The sequence below is a fragment of the Tarenaya hassleriana genome, unplaced genomic scaffold, assembly GCF_000463585.1.
Source record: "Tarenaya hassleriana unplaced genomic scaffold, ASM46358v1 Cleome35, whole genome shotgun sequence".
Taxonomy (NCBI): Eukaryota; Viridiplantae; Streptophyta; class Magnoliopsida; order Brassicales; family Cleomaceae; genus Tarenaya; species Tarenaya hassleriana.
Window position 1 is genome coordinate 1,119,285 of NW_010966617.1, and position 20,667 is coordinate 1,139,951.

The 20,667-nt window shown below is 38.0% G+C and overlaps 5 protein-coding genes across 7 annotated transcripts; 3 read left to right on the top strand and 2 right to left on the bottom strand.

The window, feature by feature from the left end:
* Positions 1-6,643: 6,643 nt before the first annotated feature.
* Positions 6,644-8,655, bottom strand: LOC104822115 (ran guanine nucleotide release factor). 2 transcript variants are annotated; one of them, XM_010553231.2, is made up of 8 exons: positions 8,513-8,655; positions 8,292-8,372; positions 8,148-8,183; positions 7,919-8,056; positions 7,382-7,468; positions 7,231-7,278; positions 7,071-7,147; positions 6,644-6,943 (listed from the first exon to the last, which is right to left on the bottom strand). In XM_010553231.2, the coding sequence occupies exons 2-8, from the start codon at positions 8,364-8,366 to the stop codon at positions 6,793-6,795; spliced, it is 612 nt and encodes a 203-aa protein (XP_010551533.1). In that variant the 5' UTR covers positions 8,367-8,372; positions 8,513-8,655; the 3' UTR covers positions 6,644-6,792. The 2 variants fall into 2 exon arrangements, with proteins under 2 accessions (XP_010551533.1, XP_010551534.1); XM_010553232.2 differs by having other exon boundaries at positions 8,292-8,401.
* A 176-nt stretch (positions 8,656-8,831) lies between these two features.
* On the top strand, positions 8,832-12,067 carry LOC104822116 (cullin-3B). Its single transcript, XM_010553233.2, has 3 exons — positions 8,832-9,004; positions 9,166-9,368; positions 9,802-12,067. The coding sequence occupies exons 2-3, from the start codon at positions 9,208-9,210 to the stop codon at positions 11,837-11,839; spliced, it is 2,199 nt and encodes a 732-aa protein (XP_010551535.1). The 5' UTR covers positions 8,832-9,004; positions 9,166-9,207; the 3' UTR covers positions 11,840-12,067.
* A 569-nt stretch (positions 12,068-12,636) lies between these two features.
* Positions 12,637-14,720, top strand: LOC104822117 (origin of replication complex subunit 6). Its single transcript, XM_010553234.1, has 10 exons — positions 12,637-12,892; positions 12,986-13,032; positions 13,121-13,225; positions 13,331-13,411; positions 13,587-13,698; positions 13,796-13,858; positions 13,957-14,044; positions 14,143-14,213; positions 14,305-14,401; positions 14,515-14,720. The coding sequence occupies exons 1-10, from the start codon at positions 12,773-12,775 to the stop codon at positions 14,592-14,594; spliced, it is 864 nt and encodes a 287-aa protein (XP_010551536.1). The 5' UTR covers positions 12,637-12,772; the 3' UTR covers positions 14,595-14,720.
* Positions 14,721-15,224: 504 nt separating this feature from the next.
* LOC104822119 (sphinganine C4-monooxygenase 1) lies at positions 15,225-16,831 on the top strand. The gene is made up of 2 exons (XM_010553237.2): positions 15,225-15,636; positions 16,146-16,831. Exons 1-2 carry the CDS (start codon positions 15,418-15,420, stop codon positions 16,701-16,703), a joined length of 777 nt encoding a protein of 258 aa, XP_010551539.1. The 5' UTR covers positions 15,225-15,417; the 3' UTR covers positions 16,704-16,831.
* A 143-nt stretch (positions 16,832-16,974) lies between these two features.
* Positions 16,975-20,216, bottom strand: LOC104822118 (probable methyltransferase PMT2). 2 transcript variants are annotated; one of them, XM_010553235.2, is made up of 7 exons: positions 19,994-20,216; positions 18,790-19,446; positions 18,489-18,699; positions 18,106-18,400; positions 17,609-18,004; positions 17,435-17,512; positions 16,975-17,334 (listed from the first exon to the last, which is right to left on the bottom strand). In XM_010553235.2, exons 2-7 carry the CDS (start codon positions 19,435-19,437, stop codon positions 17,106-17,108), a joined length of 1,857 nt encoding a protein of 618 aa, XP_010551537.1. In that variant the 5' UTR covers positions 19,438-19,446; positions 19,994-20,216; the 3' UTR covers positions 16,975-17,105. The 2 variants fall into 2 exon arrangements, with proteins under 2 accessions (XP_010551537.1, XP_010551538.1); XM_010553236.2 differs by having other exon boundaries at positions 17,435-17,538.
* Positions 20,217-20,667: the final 451 nt, after the last annotated feature.

Genomic DNA, 20,667 nt, shown 5'->3' on the forward strand with positions numbered 1-20,667 from the left:
AAATGTTCAAACATTATATATAATCTCATAACAAAACAAAACAAAACCCATCATATTTCGTCGGTTGGTGCCATGTCTCGATAAAGATCCAAATAAAATGAACTTTGCGTAATAATAACAATTTTTTTTTTTAAAAAAATGTATGAGCTAATTATTAATATATACAAAGATTTGGCAAAAGGATATTTTTTATAAAAAAAAATTATGGCATGGGATTTTATTGGAAAGCAATGTTTGTTTTTTAGCCGAGAATTTATGAGAGATCTTACAATGTCATTGGAGATGAAATCTTCAATGTGTCGAATAAAATATTCTGACTTTTGCTGAGAGATAATTAAACTCTGTTTGTGTCGGTGTTTTTCTCTCTCCAAATTTTATTGTGTGGTTAAATGATAATATTAGTATAAATGAAAATTCCACAAAAGTACATTAATTTTATCAAATATTCCATATAAATAGATAAAATTTTAATTTGGTTAATATTCCATATAAATATACCACGTCTTCCAATTTGACATGAAACCGGTTTATATAGCACATCGAATCAAATCAATAGCGATATAAGTGAAGTAATTTGGAAAAAAAAAATGGGAAATTTATTATTTAATCTGTCAAATTAAAAATTCATATTTTTATATGGTACCTTTGATAAAATTATGTATTTTGTGGAATTTTCTCTAATATAAAAAACACTCAAATTTTAAAAAATATTGATGCAAAAGGATATGTACACAGTTTTCCACACAAAAAAAAAAGTCATCTTTCATGGGAACCTAAAAATATATAATTTTCTTTCAAAATCTCTGTCGTTGCTGAAAACATTTTATTTATTAAAAAAATTCTCCGTTTAAAGATGGCGCAAGTCAATTCGAAAGTTGAATATTATTATGAAATTTCCGTATGTATGGGTGTAAGTATATATATATATATATATATATTAAGTGGGGTTTGATGTGATTAGTTATAAGGGAGATGGTTTCTTCTAAACAATTATAGAGAAAGAGACCAACAACATCAACGTTGTCTTCTCATGAACTGTCTCTACGGCTTGCGACATAATCACGTTGCATCCGGAACCCTAGCATTCATTATTCATCGTTTTATGTTGGAACCTTTCTCTCTGCTACTGTACATATATATCTCTCTGTGTGTATATATAGATATATATATATGCGTATTTTGTTTTGTATATGTATAAGTACATTGTGTTACTGCACATCAGCAATGAAGTTATAAAGCCCTTGATCTTGCTTTAATTACCCTAGTTTGTTATATTAATTGATGATTCATAGTTTTATTCACTATTAAAGGATAAAGACGACGGACATATACGTATGTGTGTATATATATACATACATCATGATATTCAATCATACAATGATACAGAGCACTCAGGGTCGAAACAAAGAAAATGACACCATTACTATATATATATATATATATATACATGCACACAAAATGTGTATTCATGCATGTTTGTCCATATATATATATATATAATACGTATACGTATTCACCGGCATGCATACGTACAAAAACAAAAATCCAAAAAAAAAAAGAAATGGATCGATGTTACATATTCCCCAAGGGAAAAAAGAGACGCGCTTTGTCCATTTGTTTATATATATATATATATATGTATATACATATATGTTATGTACTATCTGTGATGCCGATGCCTCACCTTCCATATTTTCCTTTTTTTTCCTCTCTTTCTTTTTCTCTATTTTCGTTTTACTTTTATTGAGATTCAATCAAAATATTTTAATTTTCAAATTAATGCACTTTAACAAAAAAAAAATCAAATTAATGTAATAAAATTGTCAGAATGTTGGCCGTTATTAAGATTCATTTTTTCCCCCGAGTCATATCTCTTCCTCTTTTTATTTGGGGGTCCAATTGGAACGTTGGGAGGTGAGATGTATATAATGATATATATATATATATATATCGGTCGTATGATTTGATTAATTATTTGTTGATATATATATATATATACATCTTGAACGAAATTAAAAGAAACATTATATACTCATTCTAATAGTTTAAACCCAAAATCAGCCAATGAAATGAAATCTATAACCAATTAACCTGATTTTAATCCATCTCTATAACCAATGAAATTTAATCTATAACAAAGCTTGACAGGATTTTTGGGACCCTATGAACATTTCCCGCATATGATCGTCGGTCGTTATCATATCATTATTTGAACCTGCATTAGCACCCCTTTTCACTTCATCATCATCTTGATCATACTGTAGACATGGGTGACCATTTCGGGTTTCGGTTCGGTTATTTCGGTTATAAAAAAATCATACCCAAACGGTTATATAGATTTAATCGGTTCGGTTCAGTCCAGTTTCGGTTCGGTTCAGTTCGATTTTTGCATAATAAAATTATAACCAAACAGTTATATTTTTCGGTTTCGGTTCGGTTTTAGTTCGGTTAGGTTCGGTTATGATATATTTTGAAAAAAATATTAATCATACATAAACTTCAAAATATATATCCAAATAAAGGCACAAAATGATTAATCCTCTAATAAACTTGTAAAAAAATCTAAAAACTTCAATAATTAGGATAAAAATTAAAAATATTAAATTAAAAATATAAAAAAATAATATTAATAATAATGAGGTAAAAATTAAAATATTAAAAAAATTCAATAACTGTTCGGTTAGCCGCGATTATTCGGTTATTAACCGAATCGAATCGAACCCAAACAGTTATTCAACTTCCTCAACCGTTCGGTTATTAAGCAAATAACTGAACCGAACCGAACGGTTCGGTTCGGTTATTCGGTTAATAACCGAAATGGCCACCCCTAATATTACTGTCGTCATCTTCATTCATGACCACGGTCCGTGGTTATCATTATCATCATGATTATCGGGCCAACTGATAATGATGATGATCTTATAAAATAACCAATAAATATTTCAAAAAAAAAGTTACTTCCAACCAAGGAATTTGGTATCATGTTTCTCATCATAAGACATGTTCAAACATCTAAATATTTATTTATTGTTGTTCCGTTGGTTTTGACGGCGTAACAATGCCACGTTGAATTAACTCGAACAATTATTTACGATTAAAAATTTTAAATTTCAAAGTGTAACACACAATTCTATTAAATTCGATCGTATTGTCACCTTTAAAAGTTTCGAGAGGTTATTTGGATGTAGTGGACTCAAATAATATAAACATCCTGTATTCGGGAGAAACTTTTTCGTATAACAAGCGAAACAAGAATGAGATATGAAATTAAAATATATACTAATGTTATTTTTTATATTCAGTATTTTGTATATTGCCATGAGCCAAACCAAGATACGAGATTTGATTTCGTAATTAACTATGATTTGATTATTAATACCTATCACTTGATCGATTTTTAATATATAAATTTGATTCTTTCTTTTAAAAAAAAATAATAATTGATCCAATGAAATTTGAATCTTGGTGGATAGAAGCACTTTATTCAATCTTTATCGATATCACTAGATCATCCATACTTAGATTATAGATTTGATTATTCGATAATAAATATTCAATTTTCTTCGGATTCTAATGTTTTCTACGGTTTTTTGCAGGCTAGATCCGTTTTGAATTTTTGAAACAAGTCTAAACTCAACACTACGTGTAATAATCGTAGAAAAGTAGATGCCACAACTTTGATTTGCTTAATTTGGGTAATTTCATTTTGCTATATATCTTTTTTGTCCACTCGTACCACATATATATATATATATATATAATATTCCGTACTATATACATCTATATATAGTAGCAACATGGATTTATATAATGTATGGTAAAATCATACATATACATAGAGGTTTATCCGAAAATTTCACATAGTGGAAAATGGAAATTAAGGGCAAAGGAAAAGTGAAAAGCCATACGTTTGAAAGAATGACAGACTGTCTTTTGAGTCTTTGACTCATCTTAAAGCTTATAAGAACTGACACATTTGCAGGATATATATATATATATATATGTATATATAATATATATATATATTATATATCATCACCAAGAATAATAAACACTTTATTTCGATTACGAACTCGCAATCGATTATATTTTGTCGTCTTTCGAGTTATTTTTTTAAAAAATTATATGAAGGATAAATCTCAACCATATACAAAATCATATAATATATAAATTTTCTACCGATGTTTTTTTTTCCTCCTTGTACTATTTGCGTTTTCTTTCACAATAATCCATCACGTTAAATTTACTATTTTAATTATTTGATAGAATACGAAATGGACTGTTACTAAAACGATGTTCTTTCCTTTTCCAAAAATGAAATCGACACATCCGTTTATTCTAAATCATTTCAAGTTCACGTCTTAGAGATTTCATAACTGTTGAACAAGATTCGCGGTATAACAGTTTGTATATTTATTTATATTAAAAAAAAAGTCACGTATAGGAACATTAATATGTCTGAAAAATTATGCGAATGAATAACTTCTATATTATATATATATATATATATATATATTGATTTTGACCATATAAAACTCCACGAGAAGTGATGGTTCTGAAATTTTAATGTTGAAATAAAGAAATGTTGTGTGTAATAACATACCATATATCAGTTTTAGAAAAATATATATATATATATATATGAGAGACGCATGATAAAATTTAAATATATGATTCTATTCTTTTTTGAATTTTGTGATTTAGCTAGAGAATATATTATGGGGATTTTGCAGGATCTATAAAACTATTATTATTTTTACTAAATTCAGAATTCGAGAGATTCTCGCGTCAACGTCGATAAAAGAAGAAGGGATAATATTTACTTTCGTAAAACTGAAAGGCGACTGTAAATACTTATGGTTAAAAAGAGATACAAATAAAATAAAAGAAAATCCAAACAAAATTTAAGGTTGTCCTTTTGGTGCTTCGGGAATTTACCAGTTTGCTCAATTGGGTGAAAAATCTGACATCCCATTGGGACAACATCTGAAACGTTTTTAAAGCAGCATGTAAATTAACTCAAATTAAAATAATGAACACCATAATATAATATCTATTTATTTCCGTACCCTCGACCAGTAAATTACGGAAAATGCCATCGAGCGGACATTGTGATTTTGAGGAACCCTCGTGTCCTTTTCAGTCATTTTTCCTCTTTATCTCTCCTGTTTGACCACGAGTACGTACCTTCTCTCTTTCCTTTTTCCCCGCCAATTATTAATTTTATTATTAAATATTTATATTTTTCATATATCAATTTATTAAATTTGTGGTCACCACCAAAACCGTATCAACATCCGTGTCGGCAATACGGACAAAGCAATCTTGCTTTTCCAATTTATCTATCCACACACACACACACATCTGTGTATAGATTTCTACGTAGATTCCATGCACACGGTGGACGAGCACTTTGTGTACGTATACGCGGCCGTATGGGTACGTATACAGCATAGTGGAAGTAGTCCTTCTCAAGACCCTCTGGCAGAGTTGGTGGGTGAGCTGACAACGCCACGTCATTCCCAAACTCTACCCACTAGGGCTTACGTCATACACTCGAATCATTTCATTTCCCCCTAGCGAAGATAATGACACCCGGCCCGTATGTTCAAGTCTCGTGCGATTTCATATCATCAATAATGTATATGCCACGTGTTACTCTCTGTACTACAAAGAAGTTTTAGGAACCAAGGATCATCCCGGCCTAATTTGGATAGCTCAATCACCAAAACGGGATGCGAAGCGTCTGCTCGCCCTGAATTTCGAGTCTAAAGTCGGGAAGAAAATCGCATATTCTAATCACATGACTTGATCTCGATCCTGGGATTAGTCTGAGTCTCTATTCAAAACACCCGATTTTCCAAAAAAAAAAAAAGATTCCACAGTCCGATCAATGGTCAATATTCGGACCGATTACATATATATGGTTTTGCATATATACTTTGTTTTAATCAATTTAGAAAGTCCTTTATCAAATTATATAAATAGCAACGGATATTTATATCTAATAAGTCTACATATGAGACGAGTCATATATAAATTTGTCCATCCGAGAATCGGTCCATAGACGGGCCAATTGTTAATTTTTCGAAATGATTTTTTTGGTTTATGGACATATGACATATAACGTGTTAAAACCATATGTTAATATGTAAACACTAAATGGATATGTTGGCTCAAGCTTCAAGTCCTGTGGACTTGGTCCAAACAAGACCATGTTTACATTGCATGTATGTCTTCTATCTATCTATCCATCTATCTATCAATCTATCTATTATTATTATTATTATTATTATTATTATTATTATTATTATTATTATTATTATTATTATTATTATTTGCGAAAGAGACTCGCGAGATTATTAGAGTTCCTGTTTCTGTTTTGTTTGGCACAAGAGAATGATATCTAATGAAAGTTTTTTATCCAAATAATAATAATGATATATGTAAAGTGTATTGTATATCAATTTTGGTCGGATCCATTCAATTACCATTTTACCCTCAACGTAATCTTATTCTTCTCATATACATACCACTTTTGGACTGCAACATAGACCTCCCCTGGGCCTGGCCCAGCACCCATCCTCCTTTCAATATTATTATCACCTTTGCTACCTTTTTTTTTTTTTTTTTCTATCTTCAGCAAATTTATCCTGCCTCCGTAACTTTTAACTGCAGTTATTTTTTTTAACCATCCACATAGTTTCCCATTACACTCCATCGGTTAAAAAAAAAAGAGCTAAAAACAAGAGTTTCATTCTCGATTGTGTGTTTTAACCTTTCTTGCTCAGATCATGAAGAAGAAGAGCCAAAAAGGCTCCAGTCATGCACTTTGAAGCTTGAGACTGCTCCTTTAATGGCTTCACCCACTGGCATAAACCCTAATTCTGCCGCCGGTACAGCTAAACCAGCCCCAACCGTATTCGCACTTTCGCTCAGAGGGCTTCAGATACAAATCACAGAAACCAGATAACATCAACAATGGCGGCATACGATATATATGTGTATATATATACCGAAACAAGAATGTATCGTTATAATGGCGGGAGTTAACGTTTTCAGTGGCTCACTTTATCAGAATCGGTTCATGGGCAGTGATCAAAACATCTGTGCTGACTCCCTTAAGTCGTAGATTCGCAACATAGAGCTGCAGATTTCAAACAAAAACTGAATAAACCATATCGAAAAGAAGGAAACCCGGAAAAGAAAAAACCAAATCTTGATTATTACCCTAACGATATTCTGCGCTTCTCTTCCCTGTCTTCCCTTGGATATGGCCTGTAAACGTCAATTGCGAAAAGAGTTCAGAGATAAGAAGGAGAAGAAAGAGCATAAGAAACAGAAAGCTTGCACTAAAATTCCACAAAAGATGATATATTACCATCTCCCCAACAGCAGTTGTGACGACAGAAGGAATGTTTCTGTATGATAATCCAGGAGCTTCCATGATTCCCGATTGCTCCATCAACTGAAAAATTAAACAGTAACATCACTATTGAGTTTCCATGATCATAAACAAGTTTCCACATCATTCATATATACAACACATACATATATATCATCAGGGAAATCACATTTGATAGATGAGAAAATACAAGAAACCACTGCATTGGAATCACTACAAGCCCGAACAGTTTCAGAGCTACATGCCGATGGAAGAAGCCAACGAAGTGCATAGATCATGATAACGGGTTTCGGGTAGCAGAGGGAATGGCAACATCGTTATCATTCATCCTAAAAAAGTTTCGAACTTTGAGATATTCGTTCCTATGTCTCTTTATTACACAAAGATCTATCGAAGTTTATCAAAGGTCAGGGGCTTAATTCTACTAATTACCACTCCCTATCCCCGTAATTCGGACTTCATAAGTGATATCATATGATTGATTCCATGAAGTTAAGGAATTCGAATGATTACAGCGAAATTCTCGGCATCTTGCTCACGGGCAAGGTCCTGAAGAAACCAGGCAGCACTGCCATTGTCTCCAACATCATGCTTGAAGTCTAACAGCTCAAAAATCAAGCTCTCGTCCCTCGCAGGATCCACAAACACCTCCTGAATCAATCAATTAGGACAAAAGAAAAACAGAACTGTCACACAAGTTGTCAAATTCCCAGATAGTGCTTAGTAGATGCGAAGAACTTGCCTGATTATCCGGAACTTGTCGAACATTACTCACATCCTGGAAATTTTCAAACAGGATTCTCCACCACAGTCAATGAAGATTCATCCAACAATGGCGAATCATACAACAAGAAGATCCAGAGACACGATATTTAAAAAATCAGACCTGAAATCGATTCGGGAATGCGCTGGAAATTGCGCCGCCGAACAACGGCCTGTCGGTGCAGATGTCTGCAGACATGTTCGGCTACAAAAGGAACAGAATCCGATGAATATCTACAGACAGAAACTGGAGAATCTAATCAAAACCCAGGAATCGTATCGAAACGACAAGACTTGGGAGCAAACAATTAAAAAGAAAGGATCGAAATTTAAGAAGTAATTTACCAGGAGTTTGATGGATTCGGAGAAGAAGAAAGAAATCTCTAGTGGGTTCTCCTACAAATTTGAATTTTTATAATATATCCTTGATGGTTCTGCCTCCGACTCTCGTCTTCCTCCTAGAAATACGCAATCTACGAACTTCAAAATCAACATGCAATGGAGGATTCGACTTGAAAATGAAGCTATTTTTGGAGGGTAAAATTGGTAATACACATAGATAAACGACGCCGTTTTACGATAATAGGGAAAAAGGGCAAAAATGTCCTGTCCTGGCTCCATTTCTATCTCTTTATTTTTCATCCTCTTCCACATCTCTCTGCCCCCTGTATATCTATACGTATATATGTATGTATACACTGTCTCTGTTAATTTATGAATCTAAAATTAATTTTTATTTTATTTCCATTTCCCAGTTTCCTCCAAATCTCTTTCCTGAGGACAAGAATTCATTCTAAACCCTAACCAGACTCGACTCGTTCTTTTGGATTCCTTCCGGTTTGTCTCCGATTTCTGATTCTATATTCTTCGATTCCTCGATCGAGCTCGGAATATCCCTTTTTATGATTATCGTTCCCTTGCGTGGTTTGATTCTGGAATTTGGATTTTGGTTTTGAGTGATCGGTGATCTTTTCTGGTTTTGTGTTGTTCGGATTTAGGGTTCCGATTCAGATTTCCTTCTCGGGCTGCGTTTTTGCAATATGAGTAACCAGAAGAAGAAAAATTTCCAGATAGAGGCGTTCAAGCATCGGGTCGTGGTCGATCCGAAATATGCCGAGAAGACTTGGAAGATTCTCGAGCATGCGATCCATGAAATTTACAATCACAACGCCAGTGGTCTCAGTTTCGAAGAACTTTACAGGTCTTCTCTTCGTTCCTTTTGCTTGTTTTCCCTTCAGATCGTATAGAAGAAGGTAGCAGTTTTTGTTGATTTGGGTTTCCACTTCTGTGAGAAAGGTGTTGAGCTGTTTAATATGAAAATCAATAGGTCTAGGGATATATATATATATATATATATATATATATACTTATTATTGTCTTTGATTAAGCTCATTGAGAAGGTCATGTAGCTAGACACAGCAAGTTGTGTGGGAGTCACTGATCACTGGGCTTCGTTTGAATCATGTTCTTGGTTGTGTTCCTGTTATGAATGTATTTCTATTGATGTTACTGATCTCTGGCTCGGTGTGAGACTTAGATCATGCTTTGATGTGTTGAATCTTTTGAGCTATGTGCCTGTAAGTCGGATCGAGTTTTTCTGATAATCGCCTTTAGCTTTCTCGTTATTGTCACAGAAACGCCTACAACATGGTGCTGCATAAATATGGCGAGAAGCTGTATTCTGGGCTTGTAAACACCATGACCGCACATCTCAGAGAGATATCCAAATCTATCGAGGCAGCTCAGGGAGGATCGTTCCTAGAAGAGCTCAATCGGAAATGGAACGACCACAACAAAGCGTTGCAGATGATCCGAGACATTCTGATGTACATGGACAGAACTTACATTCCGAGCTCCAAAAAAACCGCTGTTCATGAGCTGGGGCTTAATCTTTGGAGGGATAACATAGTGCATTCCATCAAAATCCAGACACGGCTTCTTAACACCCTCCTTGATCTAGTCCATAGGGAAAGGACTGGTGAAGTCATAGATAGAGTGTTGATGAGGAATGTTATCAAGATGTTCATGGACTTGGGCGATTCTGTGTATCAGGAGGACTTTGAGAAACCCTTTTTGGAGGCTTCTGCTGAGTTTTACAAGGTTGAATCTCAGGATTTTATCGAATCGTGCGATTGTGGAGATTACCTGAAGAAAGCGGAGAAACGTCTGATTGAAGAAACGGATAGGGTCTCCCACTATTTGGATCCGAAGAGTGAAGCTAAGATTACTAGTGTGGTTGAGAGAGAAATGATTGCTAACCACATGCAGAGACTGGTTCACATGGAGAATTCGGGTCTGGTTAATATGCTTCTCAACGATAAGTACGAAGACTTGGGTAGAATGTATAATCTGTTTCGTAGGGTTACCAATGGTCTTATCATGGTCAGAGATGTTATGACTTTGCATCTCAGGGAGATGGGCAAGCAACTGGTCATGGATCCAGAAAAGTCGAAGGATCCAGTGGAATTCGTGCAGCGTCTGTTGGATGAACGGGATAAGTATGACAAAATCATCAGCACGGCATTCAGCAACGATAAGACATTCCAGAATGCACTCAATTCCTCGTTCGAGTATTTCATCAACTTGAATGCCCGTTCTCCCGAGTTCATCTCCCTGTTTGTGGACGACAAGCTGAGGAAAGGGCTAAAGGGTGTGAGCGAGGAAGATGTGGAGGTAATTCTTGATAAAGTTATGATGCTGTTCCGCTACTTACAGGAGAAAGATGTCTTTGAAAAGTACTACAAACAGCATCTGGCCAAACGCCTCTTGTCCGGGAAAACTGTGTCGGATGACGCTGAGAGAAGTTTGATCGTGAAACTGAAGACGGAATGCGGGTATCAATTCACTTCGAAGCTGGAAGGCATGTTCACCGACATGAAGACATCGCAGGACACAATGCAAGGGTTTTACAGCAGCCACTCTGAGCTGTCAGAGGGACCCACACTAGTGGTTCAGGTTCTGACAACCGGGTCATGGCCCACGCAGCCGACCGTCCCTTGTAACCTACCGGCTGAAGTTTCGGTTCTCTGCGAGAAGTTCCGGTCATATTACCTCGGGACTCACACCGGGAGAAGACTGTCCTGGCAGACCAACATGGGAACGGCCGATATCAAAGCCGTGTTTGGAAAGGGTCAGAAGCACGAACTGAACGTGTCGACGTTTCAGATGTGTGTCCTCGTCCTGTTCAACAACTCGGACCGACTCAGCTACAAAGAGATCGAACAGGCGACAGAGATTCCCGCCCCGGATCTGAAACGGTGCCTGCAGTCGCTGGCATGTGTGAAGGGGAAAAACGTCCTGAGAAAAGAACCGATGAGCAAAGACATAGGGGAGGAGGACACGTTCGTGGTGAACGACAAGTTCACGAGCAAGTTCTACAAAGTGAAGATAGGGACAGTGGTGGCGCAGAAGGAGACAGAACCCGAGAAACAGGAGACGAGACAGAGAGTGGAGGAAGACAGGAAACCGCAGATAGAAGCGGCCATCGTCCGGATAATGAAATCGAGGCGAGTGTTGGATCACAACAACATAATCGCCGAGGTGACGAAACAGTTGCAGTCGAGGTTCCTGGCCAATCCCACGGAGATCAAGAAGAGGATCGAGTCTCTTATCGAACGCGATTTCTTGGAGAGGGACAGTACGGACAGGAAACTTTACCGTTATCTTGCTTGAAAGTCGGGCGGGAACGGGGACGGAAATCGGAATCGAAATCCGTCAGTCATTATTGGTTTCGGTGTCGGGTTTTTCTCTCGTTTGTCAATAACCTTATGATTTGTACGTTAGCGTTTCGGGTAAGTATTGAACGTTATCTCTAGTTCCGACCGAATCTCTTCATTTGTTTCAGCTTTCCATTGTTTTCTATGTTCCATTTGTTAAAAATGTCAATCTCTTTCTGCTTCATTACAGCTTCTTGCTCCGAACCCTCGGCGTCTCGTCTCCACTCCGATATCTCGATTTCGTCTCAATCTTTGGATGCATTTTTCGCATTCTTATTTTTTATTTTTGTGAGTCGCAAACTCACTCGCGAACCAGAAAAAAAACTATTTTTTATTTTTTTAATTATAAAAAAAGATTTATCAATTTTAATTATAAAAAAAATTTAATTATTTTTTTATTTTTTTATTTTTTTTTTTGCTCTGGAACTAGGCACAATTTTTTAAACTCGTGAAAAAACGGATCCAATCCAACAATTCAGAATGAAAAACGAATTGGTTTGGTTTGGACCAATCTGGACCGAACCGGTCCAAACAAACCGATTTTACATTACTAATATATCTGTATATGGGATTTCCCAATCCAAAACCCAAAAGACCTGATTTTGGATCGAAAGCCGAAATCATTCCCCAGCCTCCCTAGCGGTAGTAAGGCCCATTTTTTTTATGGAAATTATAAATTATAATTTCGATTTTTTTAAAAAAAAAAATTATACGAAGCGGACGGCGGGAGAAACAGGAGTGGCGCGGGTCAATATTTCAAAAATAAAATAAACCCCAAAGCTCCCGTCTTCTCCCGCCAAAATCTTGCCCCCGATTCAATCTATATTGTATATTACCAATAGCCTCGTTTCCTGGATTCGCCGTCTGAAGAGTCGCTTCTAAACCGGAAATGGATATCTCCGACGTCGCCAGGAAGCTTGGTCTCGCCGAGAACAAGCTTCTGGTCCGGAAAGCTGCCGAGCTTCGCCGTCTCTGCGATGTCCAGTTCGATTCCTCCATCATCGGCGTTGTAAGAAGCGTTGTCATCTAGATCGATAAGATTCTGATTTTATTTTCTCATCTCGGCGATTTAAAATCGGTGGTTTTGTTTTTGAGATCGCAGGGTGAGATCTGTAAATCTGTGATATGTCTGGAGATCGCAGCGTCTAGGTACTCGAATAGCCAGATTGTTAGTTCGAGTGAATGGGTGTTGGTCGTTTACCTGGGAAATCCTTTAATTGAATCGAATTTGTTGTAGGCTGCAGGTTATTTTCGATAGACAAGCAGCGATTAAGTTGAGTGGTATGTCCGAAAAGGCTTATACAAGATCGTTCAATACACTGCAAAATGGCATTGGTCTCAAGTGAGTCCCATATCGCTTGATCTGCAAATTGGTTTTTGATCGATTCGTTCTACGTGATTTGGGTTTGACGGGGTTTTATGGGTCTGCGGATTATGGGTGTCTCAGGATTAAGCTGGATGTAAGAGAATTAGCGATTCAATTTGGCTGTGTGAGGATAGTTCGGACAGTGAGGGAAGCGTTGTCTCTGTAAGATTCCATCTCTTCTTCATGGCGCATCTACTTCATTGTTGACCCTAAATTTGCGTACACCATGTGTTTGTTGAAATGCCGCATACAATTTGATGGCCATTAATGGGTTTAGATTGAATTCTTACCTGTTTCCATCTATTTTTTCTTCTATTTCCTTTTTGTTTTTCTGTAGATACAAGGAGCGGTTTATTACATCTTTACCAGCGTCAAGACGGGCAAATGCCGATTTCACAAGGCCCGTGTTTACAGCTGCTGCTTTCTATTTGTGTGCCAAGAAGCAGAAGGTAATACTTTAAATACTATCTTTATTTGGGTTATGATTAGGAATTGCCATTGGTTGGATTCTAATATGAAGAATTTAATTGGGTTCTTTGATTTCAGCTCAAGGTAGACAAGAACAGGTTGATTGAGGTTTGTGGGACATCAGAATCTGAATTTTCCTGTGTGAGTTAAAAAAATCTTTGCTTTATTTAGATACACTTGTTTCTATCATGGAAAATTCGATCCAAGCTCTGATCTTGGAGCTTCTTGGATCAAAACAGGTATCTACCTCAATGAAAGACCTCTGCTATGATTGTTTCGGGGTTTCGAAGGAGAAGAGAGATCCAAAGGAAGTGAAAGGAAATCGAGGTGTGATTTATCTTTTTCCCCACCTTTGAATCGGGAATAATCCCCCATTTCCTTCAGTTCATTGTTTCATTTCTAATCATGTTCATGATTTTGTGCAGAATTGCTTGATGTGTTGCCCGAAAAGAGGAGAGTGGAGGATGGTGGATATTCCTCTGATGATGGGGATGAGGTATAGAGTCAATTTCTCCGCCAAAATGGAAACAGTGGTTCATGTTTTGAATGGCTGACTCATACTAAATTTTGACTGGCCTTATCTGCAGCATTCATGTCACAAAAAGAGGAAGAGGACGGAGGAAGGCAAGTATGAGGATTGGAAATCTACTGTCATTGCATCGATAAAGCAGGACCCGGATAAAGGTACTTACTTATCGATCGTCCTGTCGGGTCATTTGTGCATAATGTGAATTATATTCGGTGACTATCGATCGGATTTTTACCGAATGATTTTGTGGGTTCGTCCAATGTTTCAGGAACTCGGAAGAGAGCGATACAGAGCAGTCTCAATTTCCCAAAAAAGGCTCCGGAGAGTCAAGAGATGCAAGTTTCATAGCCTTTGATTATATCTTGGAGAAGTTGATGGCTAAAATTGTCAAAACATGTTTTTTCCTGACATTTTCTTGTAATAATTTCATTGTAAATTATGAAAAGATTAAAACAAGGATTAGATATTCTTTGATGGATCGTAAACAATTTATTCAGGAATGAATATGATGAATCAAGTGATGTTTGTCAAAAGGTCTTGAACGCCTAGACCTCGAAGCGGTTAGGGAAACAGTTGTTGATAAACCGGACAATTTAAATCGAACCAGAAATAAACCGGAAGCAATACGGCGTCGTTTTATCGTCACGGTCGTTTACACGAATTCAACGGTCCGATTTCTCTCTCTTGACTTCAGATCTGTTCAGGAGCTGCCACGTCGCCTTTTTCGTTTTAGACTGCTACGTTGAACACGAGTGACAAATTTGGTTAATATCTGTAATCTAATTGAATGTGATATTAAAACGAATAAATGAATGTTTATAATTTTGTAAATATTAAGAAAAATGAAGCGAACCGAATCAAATAAAAAATTTAAAAAAACGATTTTTTTTCACAGATTATTATTTTTTCGCAATAAAAACCAAAATCTGAAATGATTCAAAAATTCATTTACAAACCCACTTGAGTAATCATCAAATCTTGGGATTTTTCTTTCCATCAAATGGACAGATAAATAATCCAGCCATTTGTAGCTGTGGGATCTATCTTTTCTGTGTGCTCCTTTTTTTACCCTGGAAAGTGGAAACAATAATACCCCCATTTCACTGAAAACCCAGAAAGTTTTTTTTTGTCGATTTCTTTTTTTTTTTAATGGTATTCCAGGTTTAGGATCATGGGTTTTGCTGTGTCGGACGAATTGTTGGGAACTGTGGTACCGATTTTGGTTTATTGGGTTTATTCTGGGATTTATGTGGCACTTTCCCCTTTAGAGAAATACAGATTGCATCCGAAGGTGGAGGAGGAGAAGAATCTCGTCTCTAAGCCCTCCGTTGTGAAAGGGGTTCTTCTCCAGCAGCTCGTTCAAGCCCTCGTCTCTATCCTCCTGTTCTCGGTGAAGTTTCCATTTTTGTTGTTCTTTCGATGATCTTAGATTCGTATGTATGCGGAAGTTTATGTCGTTGCCGTAAGAATTTCATGTTTTGCTTATGAAAGGTTGAAACTTTTGGGTGAAGTTCTGATTATTTGGTGTGTTGCCTCGTTCTGATTTTCTTTGATCAAATGGGCTGGTCGATGAAAAACGATAAATAAGACCCAGAAACCGAATGAACAAGTTCATGATCTGAAGATCATATCGCAGTTTGCTTGTTTCGATGAAAAAGCTTGCTCCTTTGAATTAGCCCATGAGATTATCAGATGTGAAAATGGCTTCCAGTAGTATTCAGAGGAAAAACTTTGGTTTTGAATTTGTGGGTTTTCTTATTCAATAAGGTCTTTGGGATTCTTTGATTCTTTCTAAGAATTGAACAGATCCTGCAATGATGGTTCTGTCTTCATGCTTGCACAACATAATGATCCGTCTCTTCTCGTACATGTCTGAATGTGTAAACTATAAACTTACAGGTGACAGGAAGTGATGCAGAGTTCGGCAAGGAGAAGGAGACTTCAGTTATGGTTACAGCTAGACAGTTTATAACGGCAATGATCGTCCTCGACACTTGGCAATACTTCATGCATCGGTATATGCATCACAACAAGTTCTTGTACAGACATATCCATTCCCAACATCATCGTCTCGTTGTCCCTTACGCGTTTGGAGCTCTGTACAACCACCCGGGCGAAGGCCTTCTGCTCGATACCATTGGCGGGGCCTTGTCTTTCCTCCTCTCGGGTATGTCTCCTCGGACTTCAGTCTTCTTCTTCTCCTTTGCCACCATCAAGACCGTCGACGACCATTGCGGGTTATGGCTTCCCGGGAATCTTTTCCACATCGTCTTCAAGAACAACACCGCCTATCACGATGTTCATCATCAGCTGTATGGGAGTAAGTACAATTTTTCCCAGCCCTTCTTCGTGATGTGGGATAGAATTCTTGGCACTTACATGGATTATTCGCTTGAGAAAAGGATAGATGGAGGAGGGCTTGAAGCTCGCCCTGCTAAAGATTTGAAGGAAGATTGATTCTTGTTTTTGTTTTTTGTTGGGCTTAAAGATTTGGTTCCATTAGGGGGAATTAGATGAAGTTTGAGATTTGTATATACAACATCATACATATAAACAGTTTGTGTTACAAATTACAATGGCTTCCATCTTTGATTGTATAATAATCAATCGAAACGAACATTTCAGACAGTAAGTACCCTTCAAAAGGGTATGAAACCTGAAACCGAAATCCAGAATGTTGTCTTGTCTGAAAACCGACGCTTTCATCAAAGGTTTTCAGATTTTAAAAAGGAAAAAGAAAGCAATAATAATCATAAATAGTAAATTTAGTTTCATACAATTTTTAGACGTTGAATCTTACAACTCTGTTAGGTGTTAGCATTTGATAAAAAAACTTCCGGTGGTCATCGCCGGAAAATCTCAGTTTGCTGACGTGGAATTTCCGCCGGCGACCCAGTACTGCTTTACAGCGATCAGGACCTTCTCGGGAACCAACGGGCCGTCCTCGTGGTCGACCAGTTTCGACTCCCATCTCATTCCGGCAATGATCTTCACCTTGATCAAGGTGTCGACTTCGTCCCGGAAAATCACTGCCCCTTCTGGACGCAGAATCCGATCCATCTCCAGAAGAATGTCTTCGGGTTTGCACCTAAGGTTTCGATCCATTCATTCGACAAAAATCGGTAACGAAGAATCGAGCTTTCAAGATCCACATAAGGGAGATAGAGATAAAGACCAAAGATTCGTACTTGTTCTTGTACAGACTGAAGAGATGGTTCGAGTGGATAAGATCATATGTTCTTGGGTATGTCGAGAAAGCCTCGCACCTGAGATTGTTACCAACCGGTAAATCCTGAATCCGAATTGCGGTGTAAAGCATCTTCCTTTCGGTAAGAATGTGAAAAAAGGAAGAGACTTTTTACCAGTCGTGGTAGATTCCGACGAGTCCCCGTTCGAATATGACACCGAGCATGTTTTTCTCGGGAATCTTCGTCGTGGGCACGACATTCATAACCCAGAGTTTCGGGGATTCGATAGCTGCAGCGAATCCACCGAAACCCGCGTTCATATCCATGATGTTTCGGTATCTTCCAGTATCGAGGAGACCGTTGATTCTCTTGTACGCTTTTACGTGCTTTCTCCACTGCCGGTTTTCCTCTTCGTAATCCTCGACAGAGATTCCTGGGATGGAACCGCTCGATATCCTCGGGGGAATTGCGTTGAGCCTCTCCGGGAAAACCATCAGTTCTCCCCCGGCAACTTCCTCCGGGCTGCTTACCTCGGGATACGGGGTAATGCATCCCTCCATTTTCTTGTACCTATGATCAGAGCAACGAAAGCGAAAAAGGATTGAAGCAAGCCGGATTACATATGGAACTCGATGCAGTAAACCATGATGCTAACTGTTAAATAACATTACCAGACATCGTTCGGGTCATCGGATTTGCAAAAGTTAGCTCTCGAGTCGTCTTGTCTTGAGCGGCACGACTCATCATTCACTCTCTTCTGCCAAACGGCGATTTCGCCATGTTCGTATTTTTTCTCCCAACAAAGAAGCTTGGCAGTCTCCTCGATCTTTTCTTGTTCCTCTCGGAGCTCGTCCTCGGGACGTTGCCACGCCTTGTAGTTGGTTTTCCAGTTGATCGGAGGACCAGAAAGCACCCAATATCCACCCGGTCTCAGTACACGGTCCACTTCCTTCAAGTACATTCCGTCTGCAAAAACATGCAACGACACAATCTGATCGGGAATCTGATCGAACCGACACAATCTGGTCAGAGTTTTAACGGGTTTTGTCCTAACCATTTGCTCCCCATGGAATCAGGCAACGAGAGCAGTGAGCCATGTCGAAAGATCTCGACGGGTATGGCAACTTTACGGTACCAAGAACACCGATAACAGCGGGAACGCCTCTCTCTAGAGCGAATTGGACCTGAGCCTCATGGGAATCTCTCGGTGCAAAAGACATAGCAACGACGTTTCTGCTCCATAAATACGCACCAAAACTCGCAACCTGAAACGAAATCTCAAATCTCCCATCAAGGTTTTCACCATGTAAGGAAAGAAACAAGCTTCAAGAGAGATGGCCCGAGACAAAACATACCCCGCAACCAGTGTCCAACGCTGTCCTAACAGTTCCATTGCCTATCGGAATCACTGACGCGAGCTCATCTATGTATTTATCCGCACCTTGAGGGAACTGTGTTCCGCCACCTGGGAATCTAAATACATTACCCTCATACTGAATCCAATTCTGAATAGCTTTCTCCACGGTCAAGGCCTTGTATGGTGCATTCGCGTAAGGGACATAGTCACGGCTCTTGGGCCACGGGAACGGGGTCACGTATCCATTGGGGGCCGGAATCAAGCAACGTAGCTTCTGTTCTTCGGACGGGCAATGCCTTTCTCGGTAGATCATGTTCTCCCTCGGGAATGTCATTGCACGCCTTTGATCTTGGCACGGCGTATAATCGGTGTAACGGGCATCACATGGCTCGAAAGCCTCGGCTTTTGACAATGATTCGCCGATGGACAGATCGCTCGAGTGACGAGTCTCGAAACTCAAGCTCGGGACAACGCCGCAATCCGACCCGGTCTTTGTCGTCATCTCAAGAGCTATACTGTCTCCTTTGCCAAACCCACTTCTCTGCCATGCGCCAAGGATGTAGAAAAAGCAACATAACCCGACCACGATAAAGATCTGTATAGAGCTCCTGGTTTTATTATCAACAGAACTAGACTTCAACGCCATTGATGAACCCTAAAACCGTATCGATCGATCCAGATCAGCTCCAAATCAATGGTAGAGCACAAAACCCAGCAAAGATTCAAATGGCCAAATGGGCAAGACCCAGAAAAAAGGATGAATCTTTAGATTTAGTAGCACCATAGGAACTTAGGAAGAACAATTAGAAATTCCACCAATCGGGACAAGACCCAGAACATGACAGATTGAATCAAGACAGTAATCCGAAGACAGGCTAAAAACAAAAGTGAAAAACTTTACGCCATCTTTAGCGAAACATGTTCGGAGATATGCATACGATGCAGTCGTGTTATCTTCAGGAAGAAGCAACTAATCTTAAGCGTAAATTGACAAAGATCCATCACATCACTGCTCATTAATGGCGTGAGCCCTAAAGATCCTGCAAGCTAGCTGCGTAATCCAACACTATCACTAGGCTATTTATAACGGGAAACCTTAACAAATCTGGCAAGAAAGAGAAAACATAACTTCACGACAATGGACAACCGATCCAACCAGGACTAGAAGTAGATTTGTCGGAAAGAATCGATCAGAAACATACCGATCGAGAGGAACGAATCCAGGTGTCCCCACAAGACAGTTGGATGATCAGAAGAGGGAAATCTGGGGACTTGGAGGGTTTTTTTGTCGGCGGTGGTGAAAATATTGAATCCAGATGTGTGGGATTAAATTCTAAAAAAAAAAAAAGCTCCTAATTTGTGTGAATCGCCATCACCGCCATGGACGGGCGTCGAGAGGAACAGAGAGGTGCTTTTTTAAAAACAGAGGAGAAAGTGAAATGCCATTACTATGACGTATCAAATCAACGTCTGATTTTTTTTATAAAAAAATCAATAATTTAAAAAAATACATAAATGCATATTTAGATTATTCCCATTGCAAAAAAAAAAAAGATAAGTAAATTGATTTATTTTAAAAAATACAAAATTAGTTTGAACAGTGTCACAAAGACAAAATTTTCGAATGAGGAGCCTCACCTCACCGACTGTACGGAAAAATTGAAATATCAATAGGATTTATTTATTAATATCTAAAATAGACTTGTACTTGAAAATTAAAGATGATAAGGTAAGTTCATACTTTTTCTTTTCCAAAAAGTCTTTTAAGAATGCGCGTTGGTGAACCATCCATTCCATGTCCTTTGTAATGCTCAAAATTCAATTGTTTCATTATTACATGGACCCCGTTTTTCTGCCTCATTTAACCCAAATTCAT

What these genes read in the sequence shown, in the direction of transcription:
- LOC104822115 (XM_010553231.2), bottom strand. Translation starts at nt 8,366, where the DNA reads ATGTCTGCAGACATCTGCACCGACAGGCCGTTGTTCGGCGGCGCAATT. An exon ending in GACAAGTTCCGGATAATCAG is followed by an intron (nt 8,057 to 8,147) that starts GCAAGTTCTTCG and finishes TGATTGATTCAG; the next exon opens with GAGGTGTTTGTGGATCCTGC. An exon ending in AAGCGCAGAATATCGTTAGG is followed by an intron (nt 7,148 to 7,230) that starts GTAATAATCAAG and finishes TGAAATCTGCAG; the next exon opens with CTCTATGTTGCGAATCTACG.
- LOC104822116 (XM_010553233.2), top strand. Translation starts at nt 9,208, where the DNA reads ATGAGTAACCAGAAGAAGAAAAATTTCCAGATAGAGGCGTTCAAGCAT. An exon ending in AGTTTCGAAGAACTTTACAG is followed by an intron (nt 9,369 to 9,801) that starts GTCTTCTCTTCG and finishes TTATTGTCACAG; the next exon opens with AAACGCCTACAACATGGTGC.
- LOC104822117 (XM_010553234.1), top strand. Translation starts at nt 12,773, where the DNA reads ATGGATATCTCCGACGTCGCCAGGAAGCTTGGTCTCGCCGAGAACAAG. An exon ending in GGAAGTGAAAGGAAATCGAG is followed by an intron (nt 14,045 to 14,142) that starts GTGTGATTTATC and finishes GATTTTGTGCAG; the next exon opens with AATTGCTTGATGTGTTGCCC. An exon ending in CCTCTGATGATGGGGATGAG is followed by an intron (nt 14,214 to 14,304) that starts GTATAGAGTCAA and finishes CCTTATCTGCAG; the next exon opens with CATTCATGTCACAAAAAGAG.
- LOC104822119 (XM_010553237.2), top strand. Translation starts at nt 15,418, where the DNA reads ATGGGTTTTGCTGTGTCGGACGAATTGTTGGGAACTGTGGTACCGATT. An exon ending in TCTCTATCCTCCTGTTCTCG is followed by an intron (nt 15,637 to 16,145) that starts GTGAAGTTTCCA and finishes ATAAACTTACAG; the next exon opens with GTGACAGGAAGTGATGCAGA.
- LOC104822118 (XM_010553235.2), bottom strand. Translation starts at nt 19,437, where the DNA reads ATGGCGTTGAAGTCTAGTTCTGTTGATAATAAAACCAGGAGCTCTATA. An exon ending in GATTCCATGGGGAGCAAATG is followed by an intron (nt 18,401 to 18,488) that starts GTTAGGACAAAA and finishes ATGTTTTTGCAG; the next exon opens with ACGGAATGTACTTGAAGGAA. An exon ending in TTCAGTCTGTACAAGAACAA is followed by an intron (nt 17,335 to 17,434) that starts GTACGAATCTTT and finishes TCGAAACCTTAG; the next exon opens with GTGCAAACCCGAAGACATTC.